At 49.3% G+C, this 24,034-nt stretch overlaps 1 protein-coding gene across 1 annotated transcript in view; it reads right to left on the bottom strand.

The window, feature by feature from the left end:
• Window positions 1-24,034, bottom strand: part of HYDIN (HYDIN axonemal central pair apparatus protein) — a 337,764-nt gene that overhangs the window by 8,101 nt on the left and 305,629 nt on the right. The window contains exons 73-82 of the mRNA XM_084812324.1: window positions 22,680-22,827; window positions 20,437-20,644; window positions 19,631-19,849; window positions 18,423-18,592; window positions 16,443-16,641; window positions 14,486-14,644; window positions 5,083-5,363; window positions 4,244-4,463; window positions 3,016-3,228; window positions 2,217-2,380 (exon numbers count right to left, since the gene is read on the bottom strand). Coding sequence (XP_084668450.1) covers window positions 2,217-2,380; window positions 3,016-3,228; window positions 4,244-4,463; window positions 5,083-5,363; window positions 14,486-14,644; window positions 16,443-16,641; window positions 18,423-18,592; window positions 19,631-19,849; window positions 20,437-20,644; window positions 22,680-22,827 — 1,981 coding nt within the window. The remainder of the gene's footprint in view (window positions 1-2,216; window positions 2,381-3,015; window positions 3,229-4,243; window positions 4,464-5,082; window positions 5,364-14,485; window positions 14,645-16,442; window positions 16,642-18,422; window positions 18,593-19,630; window positions 19,850-20,436; window positions 20,645-22,679; window positions 22,828-24,034) is intronic.

Here is a 24,034-nt window from a genome sequence, read left to right as displayed (position 1 = left end):
TGCGTACAACACAGAATCATGAGGTTCCTTGCCACAGACCTTCTGAAAGTGATATAGCTGTTGAGTTTCATCACCCTGTGGATAATCAACCCCATGAGATGCTAGGTGGAGTGACTCTTGGCTATGGTTCCTTTGTTATAGGTCTGTGCTGGCAGATTTTGAACGGCAGACTCGCTCCAGGTGACCCTTCTTCTTGCATAACCTGCACTCGGCATCCTTGAATCTGCACAGAGAGCGCTGATGTGGTCTCCACAGACTGAGCAGGAACAGTTAAGCCAGTGCCTATCTGCAGATTTTATGGAGGGTGCATTTCTTGTGTTCTGTTGACCTTGCTGCCCAGAAATCTCAGCCTGCTTGCTCCAGATGGCGTTTACATCATCTGCATCTCTCCCGAGTTCTGTGACATATAGTTATGCAGTCTCACTGGCTGATGCCTTTTCTCGATCCAGTGCAAATGTCAAGTTTGGATCAGACAGGAGGCGTCGCCAGAGACAAGGCGATCCCTCAACGTATCCGCTAGAAAACCCCCAAAGCTGCAGTGTTGAGAAAGGTGACGCAGTTCTGCAATAGCAGTGGCGATGCCCTCTCCAGGTTGCGGCATTCGTTTGTGAAATTTAAATCTCTGCGCAATAGCTGAAGGATTTGGCGAGAAATGTATCTTCAGTCATCCTAAAAGTTCCTCAAATGACTTAGTTTGGGGCGAGGCAGGAGCAGTGAGGGAGCTTACTATGGCAAATGTCTGTGGCCCACAACCAGTTAAGCGCACAGCTCGCTTTTGTTCAGCACCGGCTATCTTGTTTGCTTCCAGACAGAATGAAAGCCGTTCTGCATAAGAATCCCAGGAAGCAGGCTGACTCACATCAATCTCTTCGATAAGTCCAAAAGCAGCCATTTTGATTTCAATTCCCTTAAAAACAACACAGGAGTTGCTCAAGTTCTTCAGTGGGCCTAGCTGGCTGCTTACCAGTGAGCCGTGTAAATGGATTCACAGTCCTCGCTGCCTGCATAGCTCTCAGGATCATCGCCACAAATTGTTGTACAGGTAGAGGGAATGACTGTAAGACTCAGCAGGCCTCCAACGCAACAGTCTTTAATTTATCACACACAGAAGGGGAGAACTTGGCAGAAGCCCCAGCCACCGTTGCCACTCCCGGCTCTACAGGCGCCGCCGAGGTTCAAAGCAATAACTACGCCACAGTGCCCACCCAGGATACATAACAGCTTCACCGTGCAACCGAGCAGAAGGATCCGGACCACAGACTGCTGGCATGGTGCCTTTCACCATTGCTTCCCAGGTTTTTGAGGACCAGTGTGCTGCACAGCCCTTCTTCATTTTGCCTCCCTGGAGCTTGGTGCTGGTCGTTGCACAAGGCCCAAGACTTCTCCGAACTGAGGCTGAAAACCATTTGCATCAAGGCAAATGGGAGGGGCTGTAGCTCCATGGTGGAGCCCCTGCTTTGCATCCAGAAGGTTCCAGGTTCAATCCCTGGCAGCATCCCATGATAGGGCTGGGGAAGAGCCCTGCTGAAACCCCAGAGAGCCGCTGCTGCCTGTGAGTGTTGACAATACTGGGCTAGATGGACCCAGGGTGCATCAGGATGAGGCCACTTCCTATGTTTCTATTCTCATGGCTGAACTCAAAAACAATTCTCCCAGGGCCAACTCAGCACCAGCTGGATCACACCAGTTGATGCCACTTTGGGGGACACTATGGAAAGCGCTATTTCCTCAGGAGCACAGTCACTCTGACTAGCCATCTCCCACTGTTCTGAGCAGGAATTTCTCACTGTTGTCTCTGGGGGAGGAAGAAGGCAGAAGAGGTGCAGAGAGGGCAGGCAAAAGCCCGAGAGGGTAGCTCAAGGTGAGGGAAGGTGACTGGCGGGTCTTCTTGGGGGCTGCCCTGATAGACCCTGGGAGTAAGGGCTGGGGCAGAGAAGTATCCCCGTTCTGGGAGAACGCCACTCTCAGTCACTGGAACAGTAGAGAGGACATGGGGAGCTCTCAGCCTGTAAGCAAGGGGAGGGGAGGCAAGGGGCCTGACGAAAGTCGGAGCAAGTCCCAGTAAAGGAATCCCCGCAACATGACCCTGGAGACAGGCCCTACGCACCGGGAACCGTGGAATCCTGGCAGGTGGTGGGCTCCTGCGCCTAGCTAAAGGACTGCGGGGGAACGTGGGCTGCTGGCCTCAGCCCTATGACACCTCCTCTCCCACTGACCTTTGTGGCTTGTTTAGCCAGTTGGAGATGGGGAACAGTTCCGTGTAGGGTGTTTTGCATGGAACTTCCCTCATGATGTTCCCAGCCGACTTGGGAGGTTCTGCAGTGCCTTGCAGGAGGTACAACAGCCCTGTCCCATCTGGGAGCGGGAAGAAGATGGAGCCCTGTAGGCAAGGAGAAAAGGGGGAGGCTCATGTTGTGTATCTTAATAGTCTCACAGGATATGGCTTGTGAACAGTGACTGCTTTGAGCAATACGAGAACTATCAGGTTCTCAAGCACCTTGAAGAGTTCAAGGGAGTGTATAGAGTGACTTCCAGGCTACGACTACTCAACCTGCTGTGGAAGCCTTTTCTCTTCAACACACAGTTGGCTTCCCTTGGTAATGACACTTTGCTGGAGCGATAGGGAAGCTTCAGTGGTAGAATGCTGGCTTGTATGAGCGATGAACACGTTCTGACTGTGATTGCAGGGATAAGGAAAAGAGCCCACCAGGCTATAGGCCGCTGTGGTCCACAGTGGAAATACTTCTCACAAGGGCAGCAGATGACAGACCAAGGAGCCGAGGAGAGACGTTGGCGCAGCCTCCTCCAGCCTGGTGCCCTCCAGATGGCGTGTGGCAAAACACCCAGAACCTGCTGGCTGAGGGATGCTGGGAGTGGTGCTGCAACCCATCTGGAGCAGGCTGCTTAGTGCAAGGAAGCCCTCAAACATCCCCAATTTCCCTGGCAGCTCTGACTTGAGACCCACCCACCCACCCACCCCACACACACTTCTGTCTCTCTTTGCTGCTGGCCTACCTGATCCTTCTTATTCTCTGCATTCATGGCCAAGGGCCTGTAGGTGATTTCATAGGGCTTGTTTTGCTGGTGGGCTTCCACCCTCAGGAACTCGGGCCCCTTCCATGGCTCCCCCTCAATGATGGGCCGCAGGGTCCAGGGCTGGTTGGTCCGGTTGGAAAGCATGATGGTCTGGGTGTGCTTTGCACGCACCTGGCACATGAAACTCACCACCTGCAAGGGAAAGCTTCTTAGTCCTTTTCCATCTGGCCTGACTATGTTTGAATTGTGAACATGTGACAGATGGTTTTAGCACATTCCCATTTGGGGGCAAGGGGGGCTGCGGCAGGGAGGAGGCTGCAGCATTCTCCCTTCTCCAGCAACCCAAGGTAGTCCAGATCGCTGCTTTAGCCCTGCAGGGATTAGGTCACAGGGGAAGGGAGAAGGTGTGTGCATGTCCCTCATCCCACCCTGGCAAAGCTGTGTTTGTCCCTTGAGGCCAAAAAGGTTGTGCACCCCTGCCCTATGGGATATAGCAAAGCAGCTGGATGGAATGGAACGCCCTGTGCAGGTCACACACAACCCTTCCCAGAAAGAAAAAAAGCTGTGGTTGCAGGAGATTGTGGCATGGGTGGACCTGCCCACAGAAAGAGTGCTGGAACTCAGACAGAAGGAGAGAGGTTCTGTGCAGACCTGCGCAAAGTACATTGTTGGAAATTATTACCACTTGACCGAAGCGTTAATGTTCACATAAAAGGGCACTTTCAATCACCAGTTTTACAGAGGGATTGTGGGACCGTGTGGGGTGAAGCTGGCATCCAGCATGGCTGTTCCTGGGCTGACTGTTGCTGCTCAAAATGTGCACTAGGACGATCAGCAGTGGGGAGGAGGGGAGAGCAGCTAAGTTGCTGCCCCAGCAACAGCCTCTCCAAAGCTCTTCCTTGAGCTATTTTCTGCTTCCCTCCCAGGTTTTGCAATATTGTTGCTTAAGAAGTCAAAATCTGGAAGCTCCCTACAAAACTAGGAAATGGAACGTGAATCAGAGACAGTTCATAGGGGACAAGACATAGGACGAGGTGTAGCCAGTTCTTCATGTGAAAATGCGCGGATGCCGATACAGCCGCAAAGAGCATTTCACCAGTTAGTTCCACCAAGGCCCGTTTCCGAGTGGGCCGTTCCCAGGGGAAAAGAAAGGTGCTGTCCTCCTGGCAAGGCGGGGCACCACTTCCACTTTTGTCCTACGTGTCACCTCTTTGACGGGGGGGACCCCCACGCAGCATCCACTCAGGGTGAGCCTTAGAGGAGCTCTGCCCTGGATCTGGCACTGCAGGTTCTCGTAGCAGATGTCCTGGCTCTGTTCACAGGGGTGGAAGGTCACTTCGAAGGAGACGTCCATTCCTGGGGAAATGTAACCCTCCACAGGCCTGATGGAGAAGTCTGGCTCGAAGCGCTTGGCATCCCATCTAAACCTTTGAAAGAAAAGAATAGGAGAGGATTTGAGGATTTCCCTCCTTGATGGTGGGGAACCCACCTGTGCCAGCTCTTAACCTTCAGAAGAGTGGAAGATGACTCAGGAAGCAGCCTCCGTGGGGCGCGCTCTGCATGTCCTTGGCTCATGCACGCTTGTCTGCACTTCCTCCCCTGGGCCATTGCAAGATGCACATCAGGGAAGTAAAGAGAGCTGGTGGACAGCAGGTGGGTGAGGGAAGGCTGATCTCAGAGACTGCAAGTTGCTGATCTCTGCATGGCAGCAACTGTACTAAAGGAGAAGAGATATGGAAGAGAGATGAGATGCAGTTTTGATGCGTCATTCTGAAGCTGGGGGACCTCGTCTTGCAGGGAAATGCTGGCTATTCCAGGGACTGGAACTGCCAGAATAGGAGCCACTGAGAAGGGATGGGTGCAGCCCTATGGCAGTATGTGGGGGGTGGGGGTGGGGTGATTGGTTTGGTGGAAGGGGTTAGCTAGGTGGCATTGCCTTAACAGCGTGTTTTGCTTTCAGTTACCCACTTCCCTAGTCCTTAGGCCAATATGTGATCTGAGTCATTCAAAAGCAGGCATTCGGTTTTAAGAGCTGAAGTTGTTTACCCCACGCCAATGTCTCCAGTGTTCTGCAGGGTGATGCGTCGGGAAGCCTGGCTCCGCAGCACCACTGCTCCAAAGGGGACATGATCCTGGTCCAGGCTGATTTCAATCCCCTGGCAGCAGCCTTGCACCACAAAGAGGGTGCGCAGGATCCCTTGGCAGTCGAGTAGGATTTCCTCTGTGAATTGCAAGATGCGGCTCTTTGGGCTAAACATCACCTCCACGTGGCAGGTGCCTCCTTTGGCCTTCAGGGTTATTTCACTAGACGGAGACATGGTGAGAACCTGTCCAAAAGACACTCAGTTTAATGCTCGGCAGAAAGCACACTGCCTCACAGAACCTCAGGGTGTTCTCTCCCAGACCAGCATGTCTGGTGGCTAGAGTTGTCACCTTTTGGTCTGGCAGGGCTTCAGGGGATTTAACAGCTGCACAACAGGCAGATACTGAACAGATGTGGCTTTCACAGCAGGGAGATACAATGAATGATGGGCAAGCGCCTCCAGGACTGCTTTAGAAGGGCTCTGCCTCAAGTGAACTAAACCGCCCCCATTCTGAGCTATGGCATGTGCAAGCTCCACTCCAATACCGCCTCCTTCCCTTTCCAAAAAACCTACTTGGTTCTAGTGGCAAAATGCTGGGATACCTTTAGCAGTATCCTAATGCACAGGTTCATGGAAGATGTAGCTCCCATGGCTCTTGATGCCCTAATGAAGTCAGGTGGAGCCATGGATACTACATTTTCCATGGATCCTCCCAGACACGACATGGTTGTGTGCATGCTGAGCAGTGTCCCAGGCACAAAGGTCCACAAGAAAAGTTGTTCCCATAGATTCTGATGATGTTACTGGGATGGCAGGATCCATGGGAATTAGATCTCCTGTGGTTCCTTGTGTCCAGGATGCTGCTATAGCAACATCAAAAGTCTAATGGACCAATAAAGCTTTCTCATGGCTGTCCTGTCCCATCATGGCTCAAGCTGTATAGGGGAAGAAGCTGCCTGCTAAAGTGAGACTTTCTGATTGTGAAGGCAGGCCTGACTAGGCCTCTTGGGTAGTTTGGTTCAAGCAAGCAACCAAGGTGCCTGATGGGATTGAGTGTGTGTGTATGTGTGTGGTGTGTGTGTGTGTGTGACACTATGAGAAGGTAATTGTAACTTGCTCATTATAAGCAAGAAATTATAAGGCCTGGTGTACTATGGTCCATGGGGTCATGAAGAGTCGGACATGACTTAACGACTGAATAACAACAACGTGCAGTCCCGTGAGTGTGGGGTGTGAAACTTCAGTGGCTGTTTTGTATTTTAGGGGCTCTGCTGTGTCTTTCTGTCCCTCATTGGGCAAAAAGTGAGTGTTTTGGGCTCCTTCATTTCCACGCCATCTGTTTGTCAGTTCCCCAGCCTCAGATTTTCACGATGGTTCGCACTCACAACCCCGAAAAGCTCCGAAATGGTGGCTGGAGTGATGTTGGTCATCCCCCAAGACCTCCCAGCCCTGGGGCACTGAGTCCAAAAGCAACCATTGCAAAGATACGAAGCTGCAAAAATGTGCAAAAGTGTGATTAAATAGATGAAAATGACCCTCTGTGCCTCAGTAACTGCAGCTGCGAAGGGACGGGGGGAGTAAAGGGGTGTCACAGAGCGACGCACACCTACAACATGCCCACCGCAAAATGCAAAGTCGGTTTGGGGAGGGGACAGATGGCTCACAACCACGGGAAATCCACAGCAAACCAAAAACATTGCAGCAAAACGCATCCTTGGAAATCGCATTTTCCAGGGGAAAACCACGGATGGCTGCGAAGTGGTAACTGCATCATCTAAGCAAAAGTACCTCAACTCAGCATAAAAGGCTCATGTAGATGGCCCCTGTGTGTGGCTGGCGTTGCACTCCCCCTAAAGGATCAGGTTCGTAGTTTGGGGGTGCTCTTGGGTCCAGAACTGTCACTTGAGGCACAGGTGAACTCAGTGGCACGGAGCACTTTTTATCAGCATAGGCTGGTATACCAACTACGCCCTTATCTGGACAGAGATAGCCTAGCTACAGTTATCCATGCCCTGATAACTTCTCGTCTGGATTACTGCAATGCGTTATATGTGGGGCTGCCTTTGAAAATGGTCCGGAAACTTCAGCTGGTCCAAAATAGGGCAGCAAGATTGTTAACAGGGACTGGCCTGCGAGCTCATATTACGCCAGTACTTTTCCAGCTGCACTGGCTGCCAGTCCATCTCCGGGCCCGGTTCAAAGTGCTGGTGTTAACATTCAAAGCCCTTAACGGCTTGGGGCCAGGTTACCTGAAGGATCGCCTCCCCCCATATGTGCCTGCCCGGACCTTAAGATCATCATCAGCGGCCCTTCTCCGTGAGCCCCTGCCAAAGGAAGTGAGGCGGGTGGCTACTAGGAGGAGGGCTTTTTCTGCTGTGGCACCCCGGCTCTGGAATGAGCTCCCTAGTGAGGTTCGCCTGGCGCCTACATTGTATTCCTTTCGGCGCCAGGTGAAGACCTTTTTATTTTCCCAGGCATTTTAGCATTTTAGCTTTCTAAATTTTTATCTTTGCTGTTTTAAATCTGTATTTTAAACTCCTGCACTGCTGCTAGGTTTTATTGTGGTTGTATCGTTATATTGTGGTTTTAATGTTCTGTATATTTTAAATTGTTTTATTGTGTGTTGCTTGGATTTAATTTTTGTGAACTGCCCAGAGAGCTTCGGCTATTGGGCGGTATAGAAATGAAATAAATAAAATAAAAATAAATAAAAATAGCTAATGTGTTTGAACATGTATTGTAGCTCAACCTCAGCCTTCTGTGTGTACCAGTAAGTATTACTTCACAAAGAAGAAAATGCAAGCTAAACTGAATGTTTATTGAGAGATGCTGCATGTGCTAGATGATGCTGTCAAGATGAGAATGAGATTTTTAAAGTAGTCTAAGCAAGTGTAATACTGTGTATAATAAGTGTAATACTGTGTATTCTATGAATACACAGAAGAACTATACAGGAAAGATCTGAATGTCCCTGATAGCCATGATAGTGCGGTCACTGAACTTGAGCCAGACATCCTAGAGAGTGAAGTCAAGGGGGCCTTAGGAAGCATTAGTAACAACAAAGCTAGCGGAGATGACAGTATTCCAGCTGAGCTATTTAAAATCCTAAAAGATGATGCTGTTAAAGTGCTGCACTCAATATGCCAACAAATTTGGAACACTCAGCAGTGGCCACAAGACTGGAAAAGGTCAGTTTACATTCCAGTTCCAAAGAAGGGCAATGCCAAAGAGTGTTCAAACTACTGCACAATTGCGCTCATTTCACATGCCAGCAAGGTGATGCTCAAAATCCTACAAGCTAGGCTTCAGCAGTATGCGAACAGAGAACTACCGGAAGTACAAGCTGGGTTTCGAAGAGGCAGAGGAACTAGAGATCAAATCGCCAACTTTCGCTGCATCATGGAGAAAGCAAGAGAATTCCAGAAAAATGTCTATTTCTGCTTCATTGACTACGCTAAAGCCTTTGATTGTGTGGATCACAACAAACTCTGGCAAATTCTGAAAGAGATGGGGGTACCAGCCCACCTTACCTTTCTCCTGAGAAACCTGTACGAGGGTCAAGAAGCAACAATAAGAACCAGACATGGAACAACCGATTGGGTCAAAATTGGGAGAGGAGTACGACAAGGCTGCATATTGTTGCCCTGCTTATTTAACTTATATGCAGAGTACATCATGAGAAACGCCGGGTTGGATGAATCACAGGTCGGAATTAAGATTGCCGGGAGAATTATCAACAACCTCAGATACGCAGACGATACCACCCTGATGGCAGAAAGCGAAGAGGATCTAAAGAGCCTCTTGTAGAGGGTGAAAGAGGAGAGTGCAAAAGCTGGTTTGAAACTCAACATTAAAAAAACTAAGATCATGGCATCTGGCCCCATCACTTCCTGGCATATGGAATGGGAAGAAATGGAAGCAGTGACAGATTTTATTTTCTTGGGCTCCAAGATCACCGCAGATGGTGACTGTAGCCATGAAATTAAAAGATGCTTGCTCCTTGGGAGCAAACCTATGGCAAACCTAGACAGCATAGTAAGAAGCAGAGACATCACCTTGCCCACAAAGGTCCATCTAATCAAAGCTATGGTTTTCCCAGTAGTAATGTATGGCTGTGGGAGCTGGACTATAAGGAAGGCTGAACGCCGAAGAATTGATGCTTTTGAACTGTGGTGCTGGAGAAGACTCTTACGAGTCCCCTGGACTGCAAGGAGGTCAAATCAGTCCATCCTAAAGGAAATCAGGGCCGCGGTGGCTTAGTGGTTAAGACGCTGAACTGCAGACTGGAAGGTCGGCAGGACAGCGGTTCGAGACCCGAGTGCCGCGTGACGGGGTGAGCTCCCGTCTTCAGTCCCAGCTTCTGCCAACCTAGCAGTTCGAAAGCAAGAAATTGCAAGTAGATAAATAGGTACCGCCTTGGCGGGAAAGGTAACAGTGTTCCATGCACCTCGGTGTTCAGTCATGCCGGCCACATGACCACGGACGCGTCTTCGGACAGTGCTGGCTCATCGGCTTAGAAACGGGGATGAGCACCACACCCTAGAGTCGGACACGACTAGTTGGGGACACCTTTACCTTTAAAGGAAATCAACCCAGAGTGCTCATTGGAAGGACAGATACTGAAGCTGAAGCTCAAATATTTTGGCCACCTAATGCAAAGAGAAAACTCCCTGGAAAAGACCCTGATGCTGGGAAAGACTGAAGGCAAAAGGAGAAGGGGACGGCAGAGGATGAGATGGCTAGATAGCATCACCGATGCAATGAATATGAACTTGAGCACGCTCCAGGAGAGAGCGGAGGACAGGAAGGCCTGGCGTGCTATGGCCCATGGGGTCACGAAGAGTCGGACACAACTGAACGACTGAACAACAAGCAAGTGTAAACTTTTATTGGAAATCACTGGTGAGATATATTTGTACACTGAAGTAACAGTAGATTTGAAATCCTATGTGTTGTGCCTTATCCCATTGTTATATTGGTTATTGTTATTGTCTTACTTTGTCTTTTTGCTTTGTATGTAGCCTAGCAAGCTTAATGATATATGATTTGTTTTAATTGTTTAATAAACAACTGCATATAAAATCTGTGAGAGAAGAATAGCAAGTAGTCAGGTGTGAATTTGCCTAGAATCATATGCCGTAATAATGCAGTAATCAATAGCACAAGTACACTGATTTGTTAGAAAGTTGGCAGTTTTCATGACTGTAGAGTTTGTTCTCATAGCTATATTCACATACAGTGAAAGCAGCACTTTTTGCTACAAACAGAAGCTAAAACAATGCACAGTGATCACTCTTCACACTGTATACCTTCTCCCTGATAAAGTACAATCTTTCTGTACTGTGAAAAACTCATTTTGCTGCCAAAGGAGAAAGGCCTTGGTGAAGGGGGGGCAGCAGTGTGTGTACTTTCTGACAGTTTTCTAACTTCGTGAGACTTGCTCTATAGAATCCTGAGTGAACTGGCAGGTTATCTGTTCTTGTCTGAGAGGGGAAAGGTGCACCACCTGCTCAGATAACCATCCCTGAAGTATGGCACCCCATCACTCCCCTGGAAACCAGAGTGACTGAACCAAGAGTTAATGGACATGTAAGCATTCTTTTAACATATAAATAGATTTCATTTAGATAAAGAAATGTTGTTCTTTTAATATGTATTAGTGGTTGTGTGTACAAAGCTCTGCAAATTCAACAGCATTTCCAGTGCCCCTACCATCCCCAGCCAGCAAGGTTGGTAGAAAGAAAAAAAGAATGGAGTCTTAGAGAACAAATTAGCCAAAATCTGTGCTGAAACTGGACTTAAATGGCCTGACGCTCTAACTTTGGCCCTGCTGAGCATGTGTGCCACTTTGCAGTGACAAACTGGATCCATGAGATCCTCATAGGAAAACTCCCGTCGTCAGTGCCTATAAAAGAACATCGTACTAAGTTACATTTAAGTGATGAGACTGTGTTGAACTATTGCCAAGCATTAATGATGTGTGAGAAGGCTTACCATTCACAGGTTAAAAAGCGCTTCCAGACATTCCTATGATAGCGTCACAACCTGTAGCCTAGAGACTGAGTCTACATCAAAGTCCATCAGAAGAAGTCTTCCTTTGAGCCTCACTGGAAAAGACCCCATCAGGTGCTGTTGACCACCCACACCGCCGTAAAGCTACAAAGACAGCCTACCTGGATCCCTGCATCCCACTGCAAGAAAGTGTTGCTCCCTGGAGACGACATGCCCTAGAACCAGACAACGCTGGATATGCCCTAACAATCAGCCCTTTGGGTCATTTTGGACCCGAAAGAGAAGAACATCTCTGGTTGCCATCGTAGTACTGCCTTGTTGCCCTTTTTCCTGCTATTGTGTGAGATCTTCTTAGATTTTTGGCACTTTGGCCATCTCTGGATTACAAAATAGCCACCTCTAAGAAACCAGTAGTGAGCCAAGCACTTGCTGGCAAGGTGAGCATAAGCCTAGCAGTGAGGCTAGCTCCTGTTAGTGAAGAAAGAGTTGTCTCAGCATCCACCACTGGCACATTCTCATGATGTGGCCCACCTGCATCCTGCTGCTGCTTGGCATCTTTTGTTGCATGAAAGCAAAGAACACTTTCCTGAAAGTGGTGAACCAGATTCAAGTAGACTTAAATATATCCAACTGCTAGATCTGCAGCCATGTGCCAGTCCATGCCCATAGAAGCACACCAATGATCCAAATCCCACTTAAATCAAACTAAAACGATTAAACCCTATTACCTAGATCTACCAGAAACAGCCACCTAGCAAGATGTACAATGTAATAAGCATAATTGTTGTTTGTATTGTTTTGTTCCGTGTGATCATTGCCTTGATTAAATGTTGTATCAAATTCCTTACTAAAAGTATACATAAAGCTGAACTGCACCTGATGGTCAGTAGAATGCAAAGAGAAATGTGAAAAGATGAGAAAGAGATAAAAAATTGAAGAACTGATAACAATACAAGCTTAGATTGTGAGCCTGATGGTCCAACGGGGGGATTGTGAAGGTAGGCCTGACTAGGCCTCTTGAGTAGTTTGGTTCAAGCAAGCAAACAAGGTGCCTGATGGGATTGAGAGAGAGAGAGTGTGTGTAATTACCATGAGAAGGTAATTGTAACTTGCAAGCAATTCCTACCCACCAAAGTAAGCTCATCCCTAAAGATACGAAGGCAGCTGTGCTGATACCACTGTTGCTGAGTTAAATTAGCTCTTGAGCATGCATAGTGTATTTTCTTTGTTCTCCAACTTTCAGTATATATAAATGCATCCTATTTCTTTTTATTTGGTGTGACACAGGATTGACTGTCTCCCCGTCAGCTGTGATGTGCCTTAATACATTTCTAACCTACCTTAGATATTTTCTTAACATGATAAAGCAAAGTCACTTCCAAGCAAGGCAATCTGTCAAAACTCTGGACAAGGCTCTGCAGAAGATATGGACTGAAGAGCTGTTGTCTCAGCGAGATACAGAGGCCTTATAAAGGCTGACTGGTCTGGTCCTGCTGTTGGCATTGCCCCCTACAAAGGACTTTCTTGCTCTGTCTACCTGATCCTGCAACCACTGGCACCTGCAACAATGGGAACTGCACAAGGGGGCTGTCTACATGGGAGAGTGGCTGGTTGGGCATCACTGGTCCGATGCACCCCCAGCACTCTGATCAGATGTGCCCAGAAGGGCCGAGCAGGAAGTCTGCTGGGCTGGGCAGAGAGGGCGCAGGCCACGAGAAGTAGCAGAGCGAGAGCGAAACAGTACTGTGACTTGGCTGATAGCTGCAGATAATTAACAAAAATAATTGTAATTACAATTACCCTCCCCAGTTGCTTCATTCACTTAGCATAACAAACAAACAAACAAGAAAATAATATATTTTGAAGTAGTTAGTGCAAACATATCATTTTGTACTTATTTTGCTTGTTCCAGTTCACATTGAATCCAAATTCTTAATTGTTTGGTTCCTGCATCTCAATTTGTACCTTGTAAATGTGTGGTCATCACTGTTTTCTACTTCAAAGTTGATCAACTACAAAAGTTGGCTAGAATTCCCACCCCTTGGCCAAGCTGCAATTGGTGGGCAGCCAAACTTGGTGCAAGTTTGCTCTGTTTTTGAGGCTTAGTTTCAGTAGCTTTCCAGAGGTCAAACTTGACTGAGTAGACATTAATGGCTCTGTCTGCTATGGAATTGCATTTCTTACTTTGCTCAAAATGGAGCCTAAGTATTGAAGTGGAAGTCAGATGAACATCATCAGAGAAACTGGATTGGATCCAGTTTTTGTCATGCTTAGAGTAGACCCACTGAAATTACTCAACCAACTTAGTCACAACTAAATTAATTGCCAATGATTTCAGTGGGTCTACTCTAAGTTGGCATCCAACCCGTTAAGTTTCTGCCCAAAGTCGATGCTATTAGTGTTGCCCCAACCAAATGGCCAGGATGTCTTTTCACACGCATGAGTCTGAGGGGGGTCAAATATCCCCACTCTGAAGATATGGGGGCCACCTCGGAATCCAGGGCAGCTCATGTCCGAAGCAGTCCAAGGCAAAGCAGGCAGCTGGTTTGGGGGCTTTGGATTCATCTCAGAGCCTTGGGAGGATGTTGTTAGCTTTCATTTTGCCTGATTTGATACCTTTGGAACCTCTCCCAAGTTCCCCATGAATGGAAAACACCTAGCAGATAGGAAGGGGGCAGGGGGAGGCAGCGGAGAAGACTTGGTTTTGTGACGGGCAGCTGTAGCTTCCAATCATGGAATGACTTTACCAAAGTGTTCTCCTTTTCCTTCCCATCAGATTGCACTTGGACGGGCTGTGGAAAGATCTGTTAGAAGCTCCTTCCCTGATTCCTCTGCACTTTGCTAGGCTGCACCTGCCTGGCAGTGGCAGGCCCCCTGGGTGTCCCTTCAGTACTGGCTGCTCCTGTCCCAGGGGCTCCTGCCAGCACGAGTGCAGCATCCTGGCTGCTCCAAGTCTCCAAGGTGCAGTGCACCATCCGCAGCTCTGCCCTCCACATCTGTTCCAGCACTTTCTCCCTGGCTGGCACAGGGAGGGCACCACCATCCTGCTGGCAGCCATAATACCACCCCCCCGCCCCACCCCAGGCACGACCAGGCTCTTTGCCCCTCCGGATTTTAAAAGGTTTTTTAAATGACAACTTTTTTGTTTAACTGGGAGGCAGTTAGCTTTCTCATCATCATCCTCAGTCCAAATCAGTAAACAAATGCAGAAGGGACTCAAAAGGGTGGAGAAAAGCGCCCACTGTATACTCATGGGTTCCAACACCCAAGCCACGTGTTAGAAACCGCTGATCAATGCAGGGGATCCCTTGGCTGATGGGAGCGGGACAGCTCCATTTGAGAGTGAAGGTAACCTTTGTTTCCTGCAGCTCTGGTACGGAGGACACAAAACTGAGGCTGAAGGTGACAGAAGCAACACTGTTGTTGATTATTGTGGCCGTCTTCTTCACGGCGTGTCCTGGAGGGATCGCACCAAATTTCAGCACTCTGTTGCGAGGTTCTACCACTTCAATCTGTGGGCAGGGGAAAGACACAGTGAGGATGCGGTGGGAAAGAAGCGGACAGGACCAGTAAGAAAATGGCACAGTGCAGTGGAGCGAAGCAGCCACGTGATGATAAAAAGGTGCGATGAAAAGTGGCATTCAGAACAGGAACACTGAGAAGGGCTAGGGCCACCTTCCCCAACCTGGCACCCTCCAAATGTATTGGAATGCAACTCCCATCTTTCCCAGCAGCATGGACAAAACCTATCTAGGAATGATGGGAGTTGCAGTCCAACACATCTGGAGGGCACCAGGTTGGGAACACTGGACTAGGGCATGGATATCAGAAGGATCTCTGACTACATCACAAAGAGAATGGCTACTAGTCATGAGGACTACAGATTTCATCCAGGATCAAAGGCACCATGCCTCTGAACACCTGGTCCTGGGGAAAAGTAATGGGAGAGTTAAAAAGGAGAGAGGCTGAGGCTCAGCGGCAGAGCCCCTGCTTGGCCGGCAGAAGATCCCAGGTTCAATCCCCGGCAGCATCTCCAGGTAGGGCTGAGAAAGAATCCTGCCGGAAACCAAGAGAGCCGCTGCTGCCAGTCACTGTCAACAGTACTGGGCTAGATGGACCCAGGGTCTGGCTCAGGACAAGGCAGTTGCCCGTGTTCCTACTAGGGTGCTGTTGTCCTCCTGTCCTGCTTGTGGGCTTCCCAGAGGCCACTGTTGGTCTATGTAGGCCTTTATTTTGATCAAGCAGAGCTCCTTTTGTGTTTTGAAAAAAATGGCAGCACCTTCTGGAAAAACAGAACATGATGCCAATTTACTGTTTACTCAATGTGAACAATGATTCTGAAAGCAGAAAATGCTCAAAATGGTTGTGTCTTCCTCATAATGTCTGGATTGCCCAGAAGAAGCTGTTGAAGCTCCTTCAGTTCCCCTTCTCCTTCCATGATCTCCAAACCCTAGGGACAGAGTGTCAAGCTCCTTGCTGTCTCCATTTAGCCTGGAAAGCCTGGGAGCAGGGTTCCTCTCCTGCCCAGCCCTTCTCCTGTGGTTTACACGATCAAGAATAGTCCATAAGCTCAGAAGTGTTTAAATCAGTATGGTGGTTATTCTCAATCGGCAACCTCATCTCCAGCACAGGCAGGAGGTTTGCAAGAGTTTTAACCATAACTCTCCCTTGCCACCTGCAACCACTTTCGGGCCACAGTGACTTTGCTGGCACTCCCAAGTACTGCACAACGCTGCATACACCAAGCAGTGGCCATGCCAAGGCCCACACTTTTACCTCAATGTGAAAACAGCAGCAGCCTCAGACCAATTGCCCTGCTTTTTGCTGAGAGCTGGCTCCATACAGAGAAGACCTCAGGGCCTGCTCTGGCTTGACTTCCCTGCCCAGGACCATCTGCCATCAGCCACCCCATGGGAAGGATTCCCAGAGGGAGGGAGGGAGGGAGGACCAACCCCAGAGCCCTGCCCCTGTCTCAGTGGGACTCTCCCTGCCAGGAGCCACCTTCTGCCAGCTGCCCTGTGGGAAGAAGACATGATGAGTTGCTTTCAAAACTGCCAGTACTGTTGATGGTGACTTTATAGTTTTGTCATGTTTCTTGTATCCTGCAGAGTGGCATATAAATAATAGGAATAAACAGATAAATAAATACATCATACAAATACAGGGCTGCAAGAAACAATCTGGCACAGAGGTAGCACACTCAGGAGTACCTCCTAATCTGCCTAAGAAAGACCATTCTTGAGCAATAGGTGCTAAGGGCACAAAAGCAGACATCTAAAGAGCGTTGTGGATCCCGGAGTTCAATCTCACCTTCATCTCAATGCCTTTCCCAAAGACCTCAATATTCCTCTGCAAGAGCCCGTTGATTTCAAAGGTGATGACTTCATGGTAGGAAATGGCCTCTCGGGGGTAAAAACAGATGGGCATCTCGATCTTTCCTCCAGGGCTCAGCACTTCAGCATGGAAACCAAGCTCAAGGTGAGCCATGTTGGTGAACAAGCATTCCAAGCTGTGAAGAGGCCAGAAGAGGCCATGACTAAGCTCCCTGCCTTCCTTGTGAAAAGCAAAGACCTCCTTCTCCCTGCCCCACCACAAGGTCTACCAGAGTCTCCTCTAGGCTTGGAGACTTAGCCGTCACTGATAGCACTTTCTGTACAATGATTGAAGAGTCATTCCATAAAAGGTTCTCTGAATAGCTGTAGAAAATAAGCAGCTTGACTTGGGAGGCTCAAATATGGCCGGAAAAGTGCATTCCTTATCTCCTTTGGGCAGGGGGGGGCACTGAGGAGCACACCGTCGCATTGCCAATCCAGATGGCAAAAGTCATTCATCCAATTACCTTGTGTGTAAAACTGCCATAACTGGTAAGTGACACCCTGTAAACAGCAAAGGCCTCTCCAGTGCAACGGGCTGCAAAAGGTGCTCGTCCTTGCCCCTCTCCCCCCTTCCCCACATCCTCCGGTCTGCATGCGCCATCTCCCTTTGCACACTTCATACACAGATCGGCTCTCGCGTCTGGTCCAGCCTGCCCTCTGCCACTCACCCTCCCTCTCCGCTGTGCTCAGCGGTTAGACGCACTGTGCCGATGCTGGGGCAGGAAACCGCTCGGGCAGAAGGATCCCTCTGCTGAGGGACGCTGGTGGCTCAGCCACCACGGGGCAGGGCGCGAGCGGCACAGAGCAGACACAACAGGCCAAGGAAGGGCGGAGGGACGTTCAGGGCTGCTTCACACAGGCTGCCGACTGCCTTGCAGGGGCGAACGAGGCCCTGTGGCGCCATCACCGCCACACTGCGGGGTGGGCAAGTGCCTTCCTCCAGAGACAGCAAGGCCCTCGCCGAGTGGGGGGGCACAGCAGACCCATCCCGCCAGGTCTTCTTTAGCAGCAGGAGATCTTGTAATTGCAACCCCAGCAGAATTGCTTCTGGGCGGTTTCGCCCCTTGGAAGGAGGCTTTGATATAGATTCAGAATATAAATGCACCCCCCACCCACCCCCAATGCCACAGGTCAGGGCTCCGGAGGAAACAGCCCTTTGGGTGGAAACATGTTGCAAGCCGAGACAAACAATGGCCGCCGGGGGCTCTGCAATGCATCCCGCAGCTCTGCGGGGCCCAAGCGGAGGGTTCTTCCACATCTCCAGAAGATCTGCCTGTCAGGATGGAAGCAGGAACCTCTGGATGGGTGATCTCCTGTCCCTTAGCATGAAGACTGGAAGGTCCACAGGGCTACGGTTGCCTTCCTGGAGACTACACTACCTAAGGCAGCCACCAGTTCCGGCAGCCATTCCAGCACGCTGAGCTGAGGGAGGTGAGCAGGAGAGCAGGGCCATTCCAACAGTCCTGCTAAAAGAATGATCCCCCTTTTCCCTCCCCATTGCTTATTTCTTTGTGTGTCATGTCTTCTTAGCATGTAAGCCTGCAGCAGGGACTGTCTTGTTTCATTAATTCTATGTGAGCCACTCTGGGAGCCTTTTTGGCTGAGGAGCAACATAAAAATACTTCAGATAGATCTCAGAATACAAGGTTTCCCATAGCAGATGGGGTTCGATAAGCTTCCCAGACAGCCTGGCCCTGGCCTGCTTGCTGGGACCCCTGGCACTGGTTGCCCTGCCCGCTGGATTCCCCAGAGGCCCTGGTTCAGGGGACCCTTTCCTTTTGCTGCTGGCCCTCCAGACTTCTCATAGCCTAGCATCATGGCACTCCTAGGGCTGCTCACCTGAACGAACACCAGCACTTCTACTGGGCTGTTCTGTGACTATGGGTCTGCCCTGACAGACATCACGCCAGCTTACCTTGCCTGCTTGGCATCCTTATTTGTGACCGTAAGGATCCGTTTGGAAATGGGCATCCCAGCATGGTAGATGAAGCAGTTGCCAAAGTCCACTTTGGTAAAGGAGAAATGGATGCTGGGAGTCACCACTGAGCCTTGCAGCACACAAGTAAATACAGGGCCATGGCTGATCTGGGGACACAGAGAGACGATGCCTTATTGCTCCCCATTATTAGCCTAGGACGATCTTGGGCTGCTGTCAGGGTTTTTTTTTTAAGTATCTGGTAGCTCTGGGAGGGTTATGCTTTTTAGTGGTGCATTTTAACATCATTATTGTACCTGTTATACTGGCATCTTTATGTACTGGTAGTTTTGTTGCTGCTGAATCGTGCTGGTGATTTTTGCTAGGTCGGGCAATTGAACTGTGTATGATTGTGCATGTGAGACTGTGGCTGGATCCACCTTCTCCAGAAACGGACACAGCTGATACACAGGCCTCAGCTGGGCAAAAGTACTGCAGGCCACAGCCACTGCCGGGACACCCAGGAGCAGGGGGCGGGGGGGGCAGGAACGTGCCCTGCTGCCTGCATCCCCAGGGAGAACGTCATGGTCCAGCTATAGTCACACGGGCGCATCTCCCAGAGTGCGACTCCTCTCGAAGTAGGCTGCGCCCCCATGCCAGACTGGGATTCCTACTCCCCTGGAGCACTTCTATCCTGTCTAGATTAAGCTTCAGTCTGTTCAATCGTACCCTGCCTTGGAAGGCACAAGAGTTTGGTCCCTATTTGCAAATATATCATGCAGACATATCCTGTTTGCAACCCCAAATGCCAGCACAAGCGGGAGCTCAGTTTCTGGGGAAGAGCACAGATGGGCAGACCCCCCCAAACTGCGCGTTCGTGCTTTAGCCTTAGCCTGCGCGGGGAAATGCGTAGTTTCAATTGGGGATGCAAATGAGGCAAAACGAGCTCCGAGGAAGACTTCAGAGAACCTCAACGAGGCTGCACTTTGCATGTCTGCCCATCCTGAACCCTGCCCATTGCTGATTCCAAACAATTCAGAATTGTCAGCTGGTGCTTGTAGGGCTTTGAAGCCATCTTCGTTTGAAAGGAACCAGCTGCCTTGGGAGGGCTTCTGCCCTGGAAGGAGGCCCAGAAACATTTTTAACAACAACAACAACAACAGTTCCGGGGTGGGGGGAAACATCACAAACATCACCCTCGCTCTTACCTGCAGTTTGAGCTCAACCTCCAGGGCGCATGTCTTCAGCGGATGGAATGACAGCGTGACTTCTACCCGCGCCCCTGCTTCCACAATGCCGGTATTTGGGGAGATGACAAAATATTGCTGCAATGCTTTGGCATTGCAGAACTCCCATGAGAAGGTGAAATTGAACTTGCCAGTGTTCAGAATATAAAAATTACATTGAGCATAATCATTCACTTGCATCTGTCCAGAGCAAAGAAAAGGCACAGTATTAATGCCATTGCAGAACTGCTCATAAGCAAGGCTCACCAAGTCTGCAATCTCTAAACACGCTTATTAGGAAGCAAGCCCCACTGAGCTCAGCTTCACTCATCTGAGTAAACATGTATAGTGTTGCTAAGCAGGTGAGCCACATTTCCATCTTAAGTGTTTCCTGAGCACCTTGGAATGGAGATAACAATAGGACTGCGCTGTACAGCAAGCCCCAAACTATGAGCCTTTCGATGTGGGAGGAAGAAGGAAACTCGTCACCACTGGGCTTTTGGTCAAGATGCATCAGAGTATCTCCAAGGGAAGAGTTCCAGCACCCCTCACTTTGTGTTTCCACCTTCCCTACAGATGAAATCCCAAGAATGGCTCTGGTTTCAGCCTACAGAGAGTCTCAGCGTGGGGGGGGGGGAGTGGGCGGGTGGAGCTATTAACAAAGGCAGCTATTACATCTACTGTTCCTTAAGGCGTTGTTGTGCAGGAATGAATTGGCTCAAGAAAATCCCTGCAAATGGTGATTTTTTTCCAGAGTGAAGTACCACTAAGGCTCCTGGCTACCTCACCTCATGGAAGTGCACCTGGTTTGGCTGGTCAGGGTCCAACTCAGTAACCAAACCATCATTTTCCTCACACTTCACGGACACATTCATGGTGTGGCCAGTGGCTTTGACATTCAAGCAGAGAGGCTGGCTCTTCCTCTTGACATCGCAGGTCAAATTGAAGTTTACTTCCCCTTCCAGTGTTGGCATGAAGCAGATGTTAATGGGCAGCCTGGGGAGAAAACACACTTGTTGGTTGGGTTTGGCTGTGTGGAGAAAACTGGTTACAAGTGCCAGATCCTGTAGGGTACTAAGTGCTCTCAAACTTTTCTGGTTCTTGATCACTGAGAACCATTCAGGAGAAATGTCTGTCATGTCCTCTGGTCTTGATCCCTCCTCTGGCTCAGAGTCAGGGGGGTAGGACTTCATCCAGTAACCCATCACCTGCTCCTTGGGGCCTTCCAGGTCAGAGAATGTGGCTTTATCAGACTCCTTGGACTCAGAGGGCACCCTCCAATGCAGTCCTCACTGCCTCCACACCATAGCAGCCAGCAGTGCAGAATTGGACAATGGCTGAGTTTGCGTGACATGACAACCCACCTTACAAAACAAGCTACGCAGTGTGGATTGTCACTGGAACAACCCACAGTGAGTCCAACAGACAATCAGGCACACCATGCGTTGTTCTCCCCCTCCTTCTCCCTTGGTCCTCCTGGCTCTGGCACATATCCCAGGGGACTTAGCAGCAGAACCCATCTTGTCTGCTGCCAAGTCCACCTCCCTGCTCCAATCGCGACCTCGGTCGCATTTGGACCTTTTTATTTTTTTGCACCCCAACATTTGTACAAAACTTGGCCAATTTTGTTTTCAACCCTGGGAATGTACACAAATGTCTTAGTAATTTTTTAAAAATCCCAGTTTTTTGCAATTGCAGAGGTGTGCAGTCACAGCTGTCCAACAATACATAGCCTTGCCTTGTCTATTGCCTTGTATGCTTCCGCTGCCAAAGGGAACAAGGTGTACTAGGCAACATGAAAGGTAACTGACAAGACAGGGCTGCATATATGCTAGTTTGACAGCCTTTGACAGCTGACAGGTTTGGGGGGGGAAGGGCCCCTGAGCACAATTATTCTCAACTTGTGAAATGTGGAACTTACCCTTCGGGGTCCCCGCTTCCTTTCCATGCCTCCCCAAGTCTCCTGTAAGTCATTTTAAGGGTGATCTAGGGTCCACCTTGTTTTCAGAGCTCTCATTTGCAGTAAAAGGGGAGCTCTAAAAATGGAGTAGACCCTAGATTAAAAATTAATTTTTAGCCCTGCTTTGTGCAAATGTTGGGGTGCAATTTTTTTTAAGAGGGTTGCTGAATGAGTGACAGCCCCTCCATAGTGCCGATTGGACACCAGTGGAGGGACTATCATTGTGGCATGGGTGAGATCACTTGGGAAGAGCAGCAGGGGTTTCTACTGCTCTTGCTGAGCAGCTCACTCACTGATGCCCGCAACCCATGATGGGCTGGCAGTGCTGGGTTCGGATGACATGCCAACCCATCACGGGTTGAACAACCCCAAGAACAAGCCATGGGTTATTAGGGTAGCTTGTTGCCCACACACAAGCCACCCTGTGAGAACTGGTCCAGGTTCTCACGGCATGACAACCCACCATGGCTTGTCACCCATGATGGGTCCTCATGTTGTGCAAACCCGGTCAGTGCCTCTTTCAGTTAGCAGCAGATCCAGTTCTGCCACCCTTCGGAAGGCCCTCCATATTGCTGAGCCAATGGCTCTTTGTGGGTGAGTTTCAGCTAGTGATCTCTCTACAGTCCTAGAAGACCCTGCCTGGCCTGGCCTTTCAGGAACATACCTGGCCTAATCTGATCTTGCCTCACTGGATGTGCCCTTGCTGTGCCAGACATGATCCAGCCTCTCCAGGCAGCACCACTGCTGCAAGCCCGTCTCCCCTTGGAGCCCCATGCTGAGCAAGGAGAAGGCAACCTCCATATGAAGGCCTATTATTAAGAGCAGAGGAGGAGGCAAGTCAGGGAGCCAAGACTCCTCCCTTCCTCCAATGCAGAAAGTGAAAGGTGAGAAGACACCTCTCTGCTAATGATGCCACAGGATCATAAAACAATATGCTGAAGGTAGCAACTGGCTTTTCTTGACTACTGGAGAACCTTTTAAACTACTGAAAAACCTTACATGCATTTGGATGTCTAAACCCCCAGAGTGCAGCTCAAGGCACCTGGCATCTAGATGCATGCCCTCCTTTACCTGGCATGAGGTGGGACTGAGCCTTCCATGGGCTGTAATTTCAGACAATTGAGTCGCCCCTCTGAAAAACAGGAGGTCTCTCTGAAAGAAAAACTGTAGGTCTCGTCCTCATCGTTGATAATGTCAACGCTCTCATGAACTTCATGTCCTGGGGGAGAGAGGAACAGCAGAACCATTTCAGGTTTTTTGTCAGTTCACGCAGGCTTTCCTGAGGATTGCTCTCTAGAAGTTTGTTTGTTTGCATGGAAAACAAACAAAACAAAAAGACAGAAATGCAGATAAAATGAGTGAGGCAAAAGCTCCCCCTGGACCACAGGCTACTTCATGACAGTGTGTGCTGGCTAAGCCATCAGCAGACTGTCTAAAAACGTTCATAAGCATTATTTGTTTCTAATTTTTTCTATTTTTTTATTGTGAGTTTTAACAAAACCAACAAAAAGAACAAAAAAATACAACATATTTTGTAACCTATTTTTCCTTTTTTCTTTCTTTCTCCAATATTGTAATATTTGAAATAAGCATTATTTATTTGCTGATTGATTTATTTTAGATGGATTGGATTTATATTCTGCTCTATTCCAAGGGCTCAGAGCATCATGCAACCGTTGTTATGTATGTTAATAGTCCTGTCCTAAAGCAGCTCACTATCTAAGGAAATGAAACAGCTTGGTGAATAAAAGAGGCCAAATAAAATTAAAAACTACATGGCAAACATAAACCTTTTTTAAAAAATAAAACCTAACGATAACACACCATGAATAATCAATCCAAGGAGAGTGATTCATTGCTAGCAGTCACCTGCTAAAGATCTATGTGCTAAAGAGGTGTTGCTGGGCTGGCAGGGGAGGAGTGGAGCTCAGTCCCAGGTTTGGAGATGATGTAACCCTTGGAGCTCTAAGAGGAGGGAGTGGATCCATGCCCAGGCCTCCAAATGTTCCATCAGCAGCCCGCACTTTCAATAATGACCCTTGGACAAGGTGTTGCAGATGGGCTAGCTGGGTGAGGAGCAAAGGTCAATCCTGTGTGTGGTGGTGGTACTGGCTTCTTTTCTGCCCAGGAGATGGCTGGATCTTCACTTCCAGGCCCTAGAATTACTGCACCGCAAATCGCTAGTGCAGCTTTGGTGACAGCCAGGGAATTCTGAGGATCACAGCTCCCACTTTAAAACCAGAGCAAATATCCAGCCCTCGGGCTGAGAAGGCACCCCAGTGCAGTGCTTTGTCCATCCATTCCCTTTTAAGGGAGAAAGGAAAAGGGCCCACCTAGGGAGTTCGGTGAGGTGGGTCAAGAGCCTGCTCCTTGTCCACAGTGCCTCCAGCCACCGAGAGCCCAGTCTGCTCCTATCCGCAGAGCCT

Source organism: Heloderma suspectum, chromosome 8 (genome assembly GCF_057233095.1).
Source record: "Heloderma suspectum isolate Gila_16-S chromosome 8, 16-S_ref, whole genome shotgun sequence".
Classification (NCBI taxonomy): Eukaryota; Metazoa; Chordata; class Lepidosauria; order Squamata; family Helodermatidae; genus Heloderma; species Heloderma suspectum.
Note: the sequence above shows the minus strand (reverse complement) of the source record. Positions and strands in the feature narration are given on the sequence as shown.